A 14,622-nucleotide genomic window follows, 5' to 3' on the forward strand; every position below is an offset into this window, starting at 1 on the left:
TTTTTTTAGTTTTGGAATTTTCTTTATGTTGTTTTGAATCTAATTTTATTTTTTTTGTCCTTTTTAATAACAGGCTTCACAGCGTGCTCCTGATTTGGACGGTGAGGAGGTCGGCCTGAATATTGACCTCCTCATCGATCTGATCCGAGACAGGGAGCCGCTGTGGAACATGGGTGACCACCGCCATGCTGATGTCATAGTGACCCGTCGACTCTGGGAGCAAGTATGCCAACAGCTAGATTCGGGCCCAGAATCAAGAACGTAAGTATACACAGTTCAGTTATGTTGATGCATTCTAAGTATTGTATCTTAACCAATTTGTGTTTCTCCTTTTATTTACAGGTGAGAGGATTGTGAAGCGGTGGCGGTCTATCAGGGATTGCTTTAAGAAGGAGTTCAACAAAGAGATGCGGGCCCTGAGTGGTTCTGGAGGACGCAGGAGCAGATACAAATATGTCCAAGCCCTGTCGTTCCTCAGGACAACGATGGTGACCCGAAGGTAAATATTACCCACCACATTTAATAACCAATGTTATACATGTCTAACCCTATTTTGCTGTTTCAGCCAGGGCCATGCAATATCAGTATATTAATTTTTTTTTTTTTCCTCTTTGTTCCACAGCACTGTCGGGAGCCTACAGCTGAGTTGAACCCTTCTAGGGCGATCCCTCAGGAGTCCGCCACCGAGGGACACTTTGACAGTCCCGACCCCTCTGCACCTTCCCACTCTGCACCTTCCCAGCCTTCCCACCCATCTGATCCCTCGGTCCCATCCACCAGCGCTGGAGCATCCTGGCTGGTTCCATTGCATGAATCTGCTGGTGAGGATAAAGCTTGTCCTGTACCCCACCCTTCTGCTGCTGCCACCTCTAGTACACCTGTGGCTTTGGGGCACCACCGGCAGAGGGGTCAGATACAGAGCTATGCGCCTGAGTTCTTACACCTGAACGCATCCTTCCAGAACTGTCTCCAAGTTATGTCCGAGCAAATGGCTGCAGGTTTCAATTTAATAAATAAAAGCATACTCGAGTTGCATACACTTCTGCTAACGTTGCGTTCAGAGGCAAGTCAGTCACCGAACCACACTTATTTCCGGTCGGCACTCGAGCAAATGGAGAAGCTATCTACTGATCAGCAGATGCAAGTAATGGAAGCCTGCCAGTCTATTCTAGCGCTCATTGCCTCCAAAGCCACCACACTTGCCACCCCTCCTGCACCTACCCCCCCTTCAGCCACTGTCCCTCACTACAGCCACTACCATCCTCCTGACCAGCAACCTGCCTGTGCCCCGTCCCAGCAACCTCACCATTACCCACATCGTGCCCGTGCCCCGTCCCACCATCCAGACAACTACCAGCGTCCCGCCCGTGCCCCTTCCCACCATCCAGACCAGTATGAACATCAGTCCCAATACCAGTTCCCAACAACATCTTCCGCGCCTCCTCTCCCTGCCCACTACCACCATCCTCCTTCACCCGTCATGTCACAACCCTCTTCTCCACCCATCACCGCTTCTGCCTCCCAAACCATCAGCTACACCCCTCCATCATACCAAATTCCTAACCCAACTCCCAGTTTCCTTTCCACCCGTTCACTTGCTTTCTCCACCCCTTCACCACTACCTATTGATCCTTCCTCACCACCACCACCACATTCCTCTCTCCACACTCCCACTGTTGAAGTGTCCTTATCTGACAGCCCCTCCAGCACTATCTCCACCCCAACTTATTCAAACCTCTAAGTTTTTGGTGCAGCCAAATAAAGTTTATTTTTGTTGCCAAAGAGAAGTTTATTTTTGTTTTGTTAAAAAAAAAAAATTGTAATAAAACTGTGTTTTTAAAGCAAATTTGTATTTTCTTTTTAAGGTATAGTTAACACCTGGATTAAACAAGGTTTATTGGTTAGAGGTAAAATACTTTGGGTAGAGCCCAAACAGGTACACAACTTGGGTAAAAGAGGGTAATATACTTTGGGTAGAACCCAAACAGGTACACAACTTGAGTAATTAAAGGTTTAATACTTTGGTGTGAACACAAACAGGTACACAACTTGGGTACAATATGGTAAAATACTTTGGGTAGAACCCAAACAGGTACACAACTTGGGTAAAAGGTGGTAAAATACGGTTACAAGGTCAAAGACAAACTGTTCAAACTCTTTCATCCTGCCAGTCTATTCTTCCTTCTGGTGAAATAAAGTATAGTGCGAATTGGTCGCTAATTTGGGAAACTGCCACAGAACTTCTATACGTAATGTTGTTATAATCAGCCTAGGTGGTTTCTTCAGAGTGGTCCTCAATGGAAATCTGTTCCTTGGATATCACATAATTGTGCAGGACAACACACGCTTTCACCACCTCGTCAACAGTGTCTGTTTTCAAGTTTATAGATGTCAGTAGAACTCTCCAATTGGCGGCCAAAATCCCAAAAGCGCACTCCATCATTCTCCGTGCACGTGTGAGGCGGTAGTTAAAAATTCTTTTAGTTTGGGTTAATCCACGGCTGGAGTAGGGTTTCAAAATATGTTCTGACAGCTGGAAGGCTTCATCCCCAACACAAACAAAAGGCATTGGTTGCCCAGAGGTTTGAGGCAGTTGTCTTGGGGGGGTGGGGGGGAATTGAAAGGTGTTTCCATACAAATGACGCCCCATTGCAGACAGTTTGAAAACTTGGGAATCATTTGAGCGGCCATACGCCTCAATGTCCACCGCTACAAATTTGTAATCTGCATCGGCGATGGACATCAGCACGATGGAAAAGTACTTTTTATAGATAAAATATTCTGATCCAGAACCAGCTGGTTTCACGATACAGATATGTTTCCCATCCACCGCGCCCAAGCAATTGGGAATCTGACACACTTGCTAGAATTTCTCAGCTACTTCCAACCAACTCTCCATTGTGGGATGTGGTATAAAATCATCATGCAAAGAGTCCCACAGTGCACAGCAAGTGTGCTTTACAATTTCGGAGATGGTTGAAATTCCCAGTCTGAACTGGAAATGTAGTGATGAAAGGGATTCTTCAGTAGCAAGGACTCTGTGAACAAAAGCAAGGCAGAAATTACTACAAAATCAAATTACAATCAATGAAACTGTGCTACAGGAGTACATACAATAAAAATAGCTTACCGAAGAGTGACCATCAGATGCTCGGCCGGTGAAATAGAGAATCGGCAATACGTATCACTCCTTCGGATGAGATGTTCAATTCGGTCCACCAATACATCAAAGTTCTCCGCTTTCATCCGCACATATGAGAAAAATTTCTCTGGGTCTCCTCGTAGCTTCATGTACAGTGTAGAAAACCCCCACGTGTCATTCTCTGTGCGGCGATGGGGTGGATCCACAAACGGCGTCGACGCATGATGCGTTGTCTCTCTCGCTCCTTCTCCAGAACAATTGCTTTCAAGTGATTCGCCTCCACAATGAAATCCACGTTGTTCTGCAGAATATTCGCAATAACGACATCCATCTTTCTCTCCAAACACTTGCTCCTCTCCAACCTGTGACTGATGGGCTGTAGGAAGACTGTATATATAGTTTTGAGGGGGCCAATCACATTTTGGAGCCTCCCAGGGGCGTTCTTAAAAACCGGATCTGTCAAAAACCGGATGGAAAAAACGGACGAAATGGATGCCAACCGAATGGGACGGATCTGGTTTACCGCCGGATTCGGACATTGGATCCGGACATCGGATCCGGCAGAAAACCGGATCCGTCCCATCCGGTTTTCACAAATTACGCCAGATCCGGCACTGCGGCGTGACGCCGGAATCGGCATGGCGCGAACAACCTGATGTGTAAAAGTAGCCTTATGTGAATTTTGTTATATTCTGTAGCTGGATGAAAAATTCATTGTAAATAATTAAAACATAGGTCATATGGTTAGTTAGGTTGCTGCTACAATATGAAATTACACTGATACGTATAGGAAGGGCTAGGGCTACCTCGTTATTGCATGTACGACACTAATTGCTGCTGTTTTGGTGGCTCACCGATTATGAAGTCTTAATGGCAATGCTCCATGGAAAAAGTGTACAAAGTTGTTCTGTCTAGAGAAATAAACTATATTGCAAGTGTCACCAATTGGTGGTTGCTAAGTCAAAATCTTTCCTTGAAACTTTATTAAAGAAATTATCAAAACTGCTATCTGGAGAAGGGTGTCTGACTTGGCCAATATGCCTAGTCATGTTGCAAGACTTGTTAAAGGGTTTACAACTGATGCTTTGTGCAACCATTGATGTTGTAATATATAGCAGAATATAAAACGAATCCCCTACATACTTAGAGATGAGCAGATCGCTTCACACAATCCCGGTCCACAGTTTAGGTAAATTTTCTCTGGCTGTTGAGAAGGATTGCGCGACTTTCCCTTTCCTCTGAGATCTCAGGCTCAGCTTACAATTAGGCAGGCTGGAAAGATGTCATCTGTGCACCATACACCGCACAAATTGTCACACCATATTGGTGAATCAAATGCCACATTGGGGAATTCGGAAGCGCAGGAAATGTGCTCAGCTCTTCTATATGGCCGCAGAGTACCGAGCTAGGTCTTGGAACCGGATTGTGCAAACTGGTTTGCTCGTCTCTATGCACAATGCATTTTACATTTAAAACAAAAAACGAAATTCTCCAAAACAATTCTGGTTTGTTTTATTTTCAATTGCAAATGTGCTGGCTGCTTCTGTGGCAACTTTAGAAATCTTGACTTTTGTAAAGAAATATAATAAATGTCCCTAGTAATCATCACTTCAGTTTATCATTAAATTTACCCTAAGGTGACCCCATCTAATATTCTAAAACTGTCTTCTTTCAATTGCCATTTTCAAGAAGGAGAATAAATGTGTTTTGTTTTTCTTGGATACAATTCAAATCATCTCGATACCATTGTGCACTGATTTTAAGAGAGCTCTTGACTGTGAGAAAGAAGAAAATTGTTGCGTGTGCGGGAGGCCATTGCTGCAGTGAGTGATCACGGCTGACCTTGGATTCGTCTAGTGTGCGAGCAGGCTTGAGAGGTAAACAGAGGCTGTACAGCCCATTTTCTGCTGAAAACAATTCTAGGAAAATTCTTAATTTGCACTATTAACATTGAATTTCTATTTTGAGGAATCAACAAATTATGGAGGTAATACAGTGAAATCCTTAACTTAACCATTGTGTTTACGCAGCATCGGAAAAGGATCATGGCAAAATAAAACATTTACTGTAGATGGCCTTTCTTCTCCGCACCAAAATTGTGATAAATAGACAACTTTATTAGAGCTTCTGCAAAACATCAGGTCTTTTGGTGGGTTCCTGATATGTAGTGGTCATTACCTCTCAAAAGTTTTCTTTGTAAGGACTACATGTAGACAGGCAACAGGGTCAACACACCCAAGAATCATTGTTTCATGAGTGTGAAGACTAGCCCGACTGGACCCATGCCACTAAAGCACAAATTTCTTGAAAATAATGCTCAAGCCAATCCTTGGCCAATCTCAAAAGCATCTGTAATGGGAACATGAACATCAGCTCTGCATCATCATGGTGCATTATGTGGTCTGAAGATTGATGATGTTTTCTATTACATCAGGCATTGTGATGTTCTTCTGCCAATTTGGGTTTTGACATTTATGGGGATGCAGCTTCGACACATATAAATTACTGAACACCCGCCATTGTTGCAGCCTTTCATGTAAATGGTATTGCCTAAAGATAGAGCAGAGTGGTGTGCCCTGCATGCTGCAACAGTTGTTCAGCAATAGTTTGAAGAACATGACAAATACTGGTGACAACAGAAAACTTCTCAATTTTGCTTTTATCGTATTTCCATGGTAAGACAAACAATGATTAAAAATATAGAAAAAGGGGGTTTACGTCACCAAACGTGCATATAGATACATGCATAGCTAGAATGTTTAGCCAGGTGAAGTTTATTTGCGCATATCATCAGCTGTGGCATCTAGGAACGACAAGCAATAACATAAGAATTATAAAATAATAACCAAGTTAACAGCTGAACATAACAAAACTGAAGATATGTGGAGTGTACAGAAATCATGGTTGTTGTAGAAAGTATTAAATTCTGTAAGCCCCTAGCGAAGGGGGCACTCGCCCCCCCACCTCCCTCTTTGCAGTAGGACAAGAGCTGGCAAAAAAAACAACTTACAGTTTGAATTCTCCTAATATCAGATTAGTACAATGGGCATAAATGAGTAGGAAATATTAATTAACATGAAGGAGCTCCTTTTAGGACAAAAGATCATGGCAGTATTAACGAGGATTTCTTTTGTGCGTAGACAAATAGTTATAATTTGAACAGGTAATTGAGGCAGGAGAACTCTTCAGAGGGCTGGACAGCAATAGGGTACCTGTGTTTACACATAAATAGGAAAGTGGAAGGGTCTTTGTCCCCAGGAAATCAATTTTGAATTCAAGTGATACTGTGGTTTACTGGAAGGGAAATGCTACAATAGTCAGCCCAGACGTATGTCTCCGAAAGAAAGTTTGAATATTGGATTTTGTTGTATAAATCCAATAGTGATGGGACATACATTTTCAGCTTCAGGGCAAATAGGGGAAGTATATGCGTATTATATTGTTTTGTCTCCTTTGTAAAATCTTTTGTATATTTTTTATAAACACTGCCTCGTTTTGAATTAAATATAAAATGTAATAGTTATTTTCCTTTTGTTCAGTAAGCCGCGCCTTGAAGCCAGAAATCAGGAGTCTAGACAGCCTGTAAAAAACAACTGGTGGTGGCAGCTAATAATCTTTCTTTGGTTATTGTGGAGTTCGCAGTGACTTTAAGCAACAAGCTAAGAAGTTCAAGGAAAAGTAACATCATCCAACAAATCTTAGTTTAATAGCGAACTCACCAGTCAAAAGTCTTAACAGTGATATGGGCATTAGAAATTTAAGCTGTTGACTTGGCTTTCTCACTCTCCATATCTGAATCTAATCAAGCATCTGTGGGGTGGTCTAGAAAACCAAGTCTTAGCTATGGAGGCCACACTTCACAACCTACAGGTTGCTGCCAACATCTTGGTGCCAAATACCAACCACAGGACTCCTTCAAAATGTCTCAATGAGTTGTAGCTGGTGTTGGGGCAAGATGGGGATTTATACATGATCAGGCACGTGGCTCTAAAGGCCCCGTCTCACATAGCGATTTACCAACGATCACGACCAGCGATACGACCTGGCCGTGATCGTTGGTAAGTCGCTGTGTGGTCGCTGGGGAGCTGTCACACAGACCGCTCTCCAGCGACCAACGATCAGGGGAACGACTTCGGCATCGTTGAAACTGTCTTCAACGATGCCGAAGTCCCCCTGCAGCACCCGGGTAACCAGGGTAAACATCGGGTTACTAAGCGCAGGGCCGCGCTTAGTAACCCGATGTTTACCCTGGTTACCAGCGTAAATGTAAAAAAAACCAAACAGTACATACTTGCCATCTGATGTCCGTCAGGTCCCTTGCCGTCTGCTTCCTGCTCTGACTGAGCCGCCGTACAGTGAGAGCAGAGCGCAGCGGTGACGTCACTGCTGCACTCTGCTCTCACTGTACGGCCGGATCTCAGTCAGAGCAGGAAGCAGACGGCAAGGGACCTGACGGACATCAGATGGTGAGTATGTACTGTTTTTTTTTTTTTACATTTACGCTGGTAACCACGGTAAACATCGGGTTACTAAGCGCGGCCCTGCGCTTAGTAACCCGATGTTTACCCTGGTTACCAGTGAAGACATCGCTGGATCGGTGTCACACACACCGATTCAGCGATGTCAGCGGGACCTCAGCGACCAAAAAAAGGTCCAGGCCATTCCGACACGACCAGCGATCTCACAGCAGGGGCCTGATCGCTGGTACGTGTCACACATAGCGAGATCGCTACTGAGGTCGCTGTTGCGTCACAAAACTTGTGACTCAGCAGCGATATCGCTAGCGATCTCGCTATGTGAGACGGGGGCTTAATGCTATGACTGTTAATTGAAGTTATTAATAGAATTAATTATGATGGTAAAAGCTATGTGGATAAGATTAAGGTCTACACATACACATATGTTTTCTCTATCTCATGGGTCGTCAAGTCACTAGTATGAGCGAGGTAAAAGGTAGTGTTTTTTCTGAGAATTAGTGGTAAAGTAGTGGTGATTCTTATAGAAATAATTGAAATTCTCTCCACAATTTTTAGTATGAAGGTTAGAAAACATGTTGCATGCTATAAAAAAATATCACTTTTATTACCTTTATTTGTGTTTTAGTGATAAATCTGGCCATAAAAAGTACAGAAAAAAAATCCCAGCTATTCCTTCATATTTTTTAATTCTATTTTGGCTTAAATTGCAAGTAAAATTGATTAAAAAAAATATGAGTCCTGACGAAGTTTTACAAGATATTACAAGACTGCTTCAGGAATTCAAGAAAAATCCTGCATATGGACATACACTGGGGGCTAGATTATGTCCGTGTAGGTGTACTATTTATTTCTAGGCTTAGTATGTCTCTCTAGCATTAAATAAATCAAATATAAAGTTAAAATCATGGAGAAATAATTGTTCTGCTATGAGTCTTCCAAGATAATTTGTATGGAAATATGTACATATCTATCTACGGTATCTATCTATCCCGGCGTGTTTATACGCGTGTGTGTATGTATGTGTAAAAACACACACACACACATATATATATATATATATATACACTCACTGGCCACTTTATTAGGTACACCTGTCCAACTTCTTGTTAACACTTAATTTCTAATCAGCCAATCACATGGCGGCAACTCAGTGCATTTAGGCATGTAGACATGGTCAAGACAATCTCCTGCAGTTCAAACCGAGCATCAGTATGGGGAAGAAAGGTGATTTGAGTGCCTTTGAACGTGGCATGGTTGTTGGTGCCAGAAGGGCTGGTCTGAGTATTTCAGAAACTGCTGATCTACTGGGATTTTCACGCACAACCATCTCTAGGGTTTACAGAGAATGGTCCGAAAAAGAAAAAAAATCCAGTGAGCGGCAGTTCTGTGGGCGGAAATGCCTTGTTGATGCCAGAGGTCAGAGGAGAATGGGCAGACTGGTTCGAGCTGATAGAAAGGCAACAGTGACTCAAATCGCCACCCGTTACAACCAAGGTAGGCCTAAGAGCATCTCTGAACGCACAGTGCGTCGAACTTTGAGGCAGATGGACTACAGCAGCAGAAGATCACACCGGGTACCACTCCTTTCAGCTAAGAACAGGAAACTGAGGCTACAATTTGTACAAGCTCATCGAAATTGGACAGTAGAAGATTGGAAAAACGTTGCTTGGTCTGATGAGTCTCGATTTCTGCTGCGACATTCGGATGGTAGGGTCAGAATTTGGCGTAAACAACATGAAAGCATGGATCCATCCTGCCTTGTATGGAGCATCTTTGGGATGTGCAGCCGACAAATCTGCGGCAACTGTTGAATCTATGCCACGAAGAATTGAGGCAGTTCTGAAGGCAAAAGGGGTCCAACCCGTTACTAGCATGGTGTACCTAATAAAGTGGCCGGTGAGAGTATATATATATATATATATATATATATATATATATATATATATATATATATATAGTGAAAAAACAACATCAAATTACTACCTTACAAGGCATGCAGAGCTCTTCCGACCAGCAATCCAATGGTCAAAAAGTAATAAACTCAAAAAAAAGGAAAAGCAGCACAAAATAATTGAAAAAAAGTGGACTTTAATGCCTATTTATTTATTTATTTTATAATGAACCCTTTACTTGAAGGTGTTTTCAAGGTTTGAAGAAACAGTGCCACAGCTATTCACAGGTTGTGTGTGGTATTGCAGCCTAGCATCAGTCACTGAATATAACCCTTAGTTCTTTAAATAAACAGTAAAAATGTATGATACTCTGAACTATATCAACCAAATGTTTGCCAAAAGGACATTTTTGTCACACGGTAAGCTTTTAAAGTGAATAGAAATGTTAGGCTAGGTTTGCATCTTAATTGTAAATTTCTTCCTTTTTACCTAAACCAATAATGTGGCTTACATGTTAAAATGACAGACACCATAAAAGAAACCTAAGTGAGCACATTATGAGTCCCTTGAGTCCGGCAGGCACCACTTGTGTCTGTCATGTGATGAATCTATACCTGGCACGAATTCCTAATGCAAAACAAAAAAATGGAAATCCGAATACAGATTTGAACTCAGCCTAAGTGCTCTCTCACAGGAGCGCATAATGCTGCCGAGTGCTATCCAATGATTTGTCAGATAGCACTAGGCCAAATGTTATACTGCGGAGCAGTGTTGACTAGCACTTTTTTTCTCATGCCGATTTGACATAAGAAAAAAAAACATGTTGCGAGCACTTCCAGACGATGTGCACCGATACAAGTCTATGGGTCCATGTAAAACATTGGGCTGTACTCCGATGTCATCTGGGTGCAGTCCGACATCCGCAAACTCAGACGATGGATGGAGAAATTACTGTATTTTTTGGACTATAAGATGTACTCCTACCCCCAAATTTGAGGGGGAAATGGGGAGTGCGTCTTATAGTCCAAATATAGCTTACCCAGGGGTGGTTGTGTCAGTGGTGGAGCGGGATCATAGGAGGGAGGGTCCCTTCTTCAGAAAGCCGGCGCCAGCCGAAGCGATGGTGGGGGTGAGGCAGAGCGGAGTGCATTGCTTTCCCGGCTGCCATTTTCCTGAAGCTGTGGGCCGCCAGAGGCCTGGCTAAGATCTCAATCTGCTTAAGCGCCGCCAGAGGCTATTTCCTTGAAGCCCATGACTTCAGAAAGATGACCGCTGGAGGCAGCCCTTGCACAGATTGAGACTGATTGAGATCAACCCTCCTAAGCCGTCTATATCGGCATGTAGGTCATAGGAAGCTGAATCAAATGATCCCTTCATATCTTCATTTTTACTTCATAATTCAATAATACACATGAAAATAAGCAACTTGACAACATATTTTATCAGAGATATCTGCTTCTTTCTCCTCCTGAACTGATCATTCACTCTCAATTCTCAGGTAAAATCTGTATTCTGTGAAGACAAACTTTCCAATTACTAATATAGGAGATGGCAGTTGATGTTTTTAAAGTTCTCTGTAAGGGAGAGGAGGACACAGACATTCTACTGCAAGTTCTCCTGAAACAGCTACAGTTCTCCATAGAACTTAATGAGCACCAACAGTCCTCTCCTATCTCAGCAATGGGAAAATCAGAAGTCACTGAAGACAGGTTTTACCCTTGAATTGTGAATTTTGACTATGAATAATCAGTCCTGGAGGAGATAGAAGTCGATATCCCTGTTAAGTTATCGTACCAATTGTGCTATTTTCATGGGTACTGTTGATTTATGAAAAAAAATCCTGAACTACTCTTTAAAATCAAAGGCGTAGTTTAGAAAATACACATTATTATTAACTCTATATGGAGAAAATATGTAGAATAATAATTTAAGTTGACAATGAAATGAAATAAACAGTCTGTGAATGCTCAACATATCAAATTTCTTGTTCTTTGTGCTTTTTAGGATAGTCATGAAGAAGAAGATAATGGTGTTCTACCACAGGGAGCTCTGCAGTCAGAAGTGATCCACTATGAATATCATGTTCTGTACTCCATAAGCTATCAGGCCCCGGTGCTGTACTTTAGAGCAAGCTTCTTGGGTAAGCTATCAACACTAGTAATGAAGCAGTGGATCACTAAATATATAGGATATTTACCGTATTTTTCGGACTATAAGATGCTCTTTTTTCCCCCAAAATGTTGCCGTAGCCCCCCTCACCGCTGAACCTGCGCACCAGTCTGGGTCATATCGCCAGACCACCAAACACCCCCTGTATTTCACCAGCACTGCTGATCCTCCCCCCGAGTAAGCTAAATTCAGGACTGTAAGACGGACCCCCATTTGACACATTAGTTTTTTTCCCAATTTTCCTGCTGAAAATTTGGGTGCGTCTTATGGTCCAGTGCATCTTATAGTCCGAAAAATACGGTACCTGTTTGAGGAAAGGTTATAATTAGTAGTTTGTGATGATACGTTTTTTTCCATCTGAACCTTATTCATTGTGTAATGAAGTATTATGTGGTTTCCTAACATTTTTTCTACATTCATTAGAGATCTCTATTTGCTTTTATTGAATAAGAAACTTGGATGTTTGCTTCTAAGTTTCGGGTTGGTCTTGGGTAGTGGGACATTTCGGCATTATGATGGGGAAGAATTAGACTGTCCAGGGTAAAATGTAATTTTTCGACTGGCGTTCATATTTTAGCTGATTAGTTTTCAGGCAATTACGTAAAGCGCAATGATACATCAGTAAAACACTCCTTTCAGAATCCTTCTTATTCAGGTTACAAACATCACCTTTTTCCAGCAGCCATATGCTATATCCTAGTAATACATTCCCAAGTACTTGCCCTTAAAAAGCAGCTTGCTTTCAATGACAGTGCAGGTCGCCATCACTATTCAGATTACCTCCTTTGGCATTATAATGCTATAGTTACTGTTCTTTTCAAAGTCTTAACTTTCTGCTGGCAGGAGTTGTGTGACACGATACAAAAGATGACCGTCTTTTAGATGAGAGCTCCCGGAGGCACAAAGAGGCTTATCATATGCAGTTCTCATGGAAATAAAAACTAAGTGATAAATTGCTTTTTCTAAAGTGTCGTCCCATGTCTCACTCAATGCAGTAAATATGATTAGAAGTTATAGTAATGTGATAGAACCTAAAAGGGAAGGAGATATATTGTAGGGTCATCACACTAATTATATTGCTGGATTGGGGAGTAAAAAGTTCCAACTTGCATTCCTGGGTATAAATGAATATTCCGTCATTGAGAAAATAAACTTTAAATCTTTGAGGCTGCAAATGCACCGAGGTTGGTCCAATTCCACACTATTGCACCAATTTTCTGCATCATTCTTCACTTGATTGATGTATGTTTTGTGACACTATGCCACTAGCGTCTGAACCAGCGGTGGACACTGCATTCAGCTGTTCCTAGCTTACCCAGGGGATAAAATGCAGTCTGATATCTTTTCAAATGGAAAATAGGCACACTTAGGAAGGTTAATGTAGACCGAAATGTTTGTGAACCTTTATTGTTGGATTGCATATTAATAATAATAGTAATAATAAATAATAATTTTATTTTTGATAGCGCCAACATATTACTCAGCATTGTACAATACAGGGGACTTGTACAGACAATAAAATACATTACAGAATAACAATAATCGCATAAATCAGCAGATACCAGGAGGAGTGAGGGCCCTGCTCGCAAGCTTACTATCTATGAGGAAATAGGGAAGACACGAAAGGTGGATGGTAACAGTTGGTTGCATTGTACGGTCCTGCCATCAGTATAATAAATACAGTGTTCATGTAATGCTGCATGAACGAGTAACCAACCAGTATGTGTAAAAGTACAGACACAGAGGGATATTAATTGTATGAAGGGTATGAGAGCAGGTAATATGAGGGTCCTGGTTTTGAAGTACGTTTTAAATGGGCAAAAGAGGGATAGTTAGATAAATATGTTGAGCCTGAAGAAATGTGGTTTTAAGGCACGCTTAAAACTGTAGGTATTAATCGAAGTGCATTCCAAAGAATTGGCGCAGCATGCAAGAAGTCCTGGAGACGGGAGAGTAAGGTTTGGATTATTGAGGATGTTAATCTTGGGTCATTAGCAGAGTGGAGGGCACGGGTAGGGTTGTAGACTGCGGCGAGGGAGAAGATGTGGTGTTGAAGCATGGAGCGCTTTTTGGGTGAGAGTGAGATGTTTATATTGAGCTGTGTAGCAGATGGGCAACCAGTGCAACGACTGGCACAGGTCAGAGGCATCGGTGTAATGGTTGGCGAGGAATATGCATATTAAATAATTTATTTCATTTCATCTACCTTGAGTGCCAAGTAAATATGCCAGTGTTGTCAGTAGCGCCTAATAATGCATATAATCCATGCATGGGCTAGGAATCGGTCCGCCCTTGTTGCATTTACGCACTCCTTTACTAAAAGATTAAAAGCGATTTTCTTTGCAAAGGAATGTCCATTTGCAGGCGGGAAGGCGTATTTTAATCTATATTTGCGGTAATTGACATACCCATTAATTTAATTTGTAAGATGACCCTAAAGTGACTGATATGCTGCCTTTAAAGGGGTATTCCATGGGTATACCAACATGGATATATTATCTGCATTTGGCTTTCTTTACATCTTTAGTGCCATAAACAAGTGTGCTTCATCCAACACCTCCTGCTTGCAGACGTGGGTGATAAAGGAACAAAATGGAGACACAGGGGGCACCCACACCCAGGGCTGCCATCACTGCAGTACAATTGTTACTGTGTTATGGGATGCCATGATTTTTTCTTATAAAGTAGGGGGCCCGGGCAGTTTCACAGTAGAATAAAATTGCCTTCTCAAGTAACCCTCCCTTAGTTCATGCAGCTGTTAGTATATGGTCATGCTGCCCATGTTTCCCTCTTGAAGAAACAAGTTGATTGTTGTAAAATGTTATGTGATGCAATGTGAACTGTGATGTATAGTGTGACTTGTAATGTGCATTAAAGGTGTTAGCAATACTGATAGTGTGTGCAGTTTGACGATAGGGATAGTGAGAGCTAATGGTTGGGA

At 42.0% G+C, this 14,622-nt stretch overlaps 1 protein-coding gene across 3 annotated transcripts in view; it reads left to right on the forward strand.

Moving 5' to 3' along the window:
* Positions 1-14,622, forward strand: part of ATG10 (autophagy related 10) — a 267,809-nt gene that overhangs the window by 166,488 nt on the left and 86,699 nt on the right. For all 3 annotated transcript variants that reach the window (XM_077288565.1, XM_077288573.1, XM_077288557.1), the window contains one exon: positions 11,517-11,652. In XM_077288565.1, the coding sequence (XP_077144680.1) occupies positions 11,517-11,652 (136 nt within the window). The remainder of the gene's footprint in view (positions 1-11,516; positions 11,653-14,622) is intronic.

This window comes from Ranitomeya variabilis, chromosome 1, assembly GCF_051348905.1.
Source record: "Ranitomeya variabilis isolate aRanVar5 chromosome 1, aRanVar5.hap1, whole genome shotgun sequence".
Lineage (NCBI taxonomy): Eukaryota > Metazoa > Chordata > Amphibia > Anura > Dendrobatidae > Ranitomeya > Ranitomeya variabilis.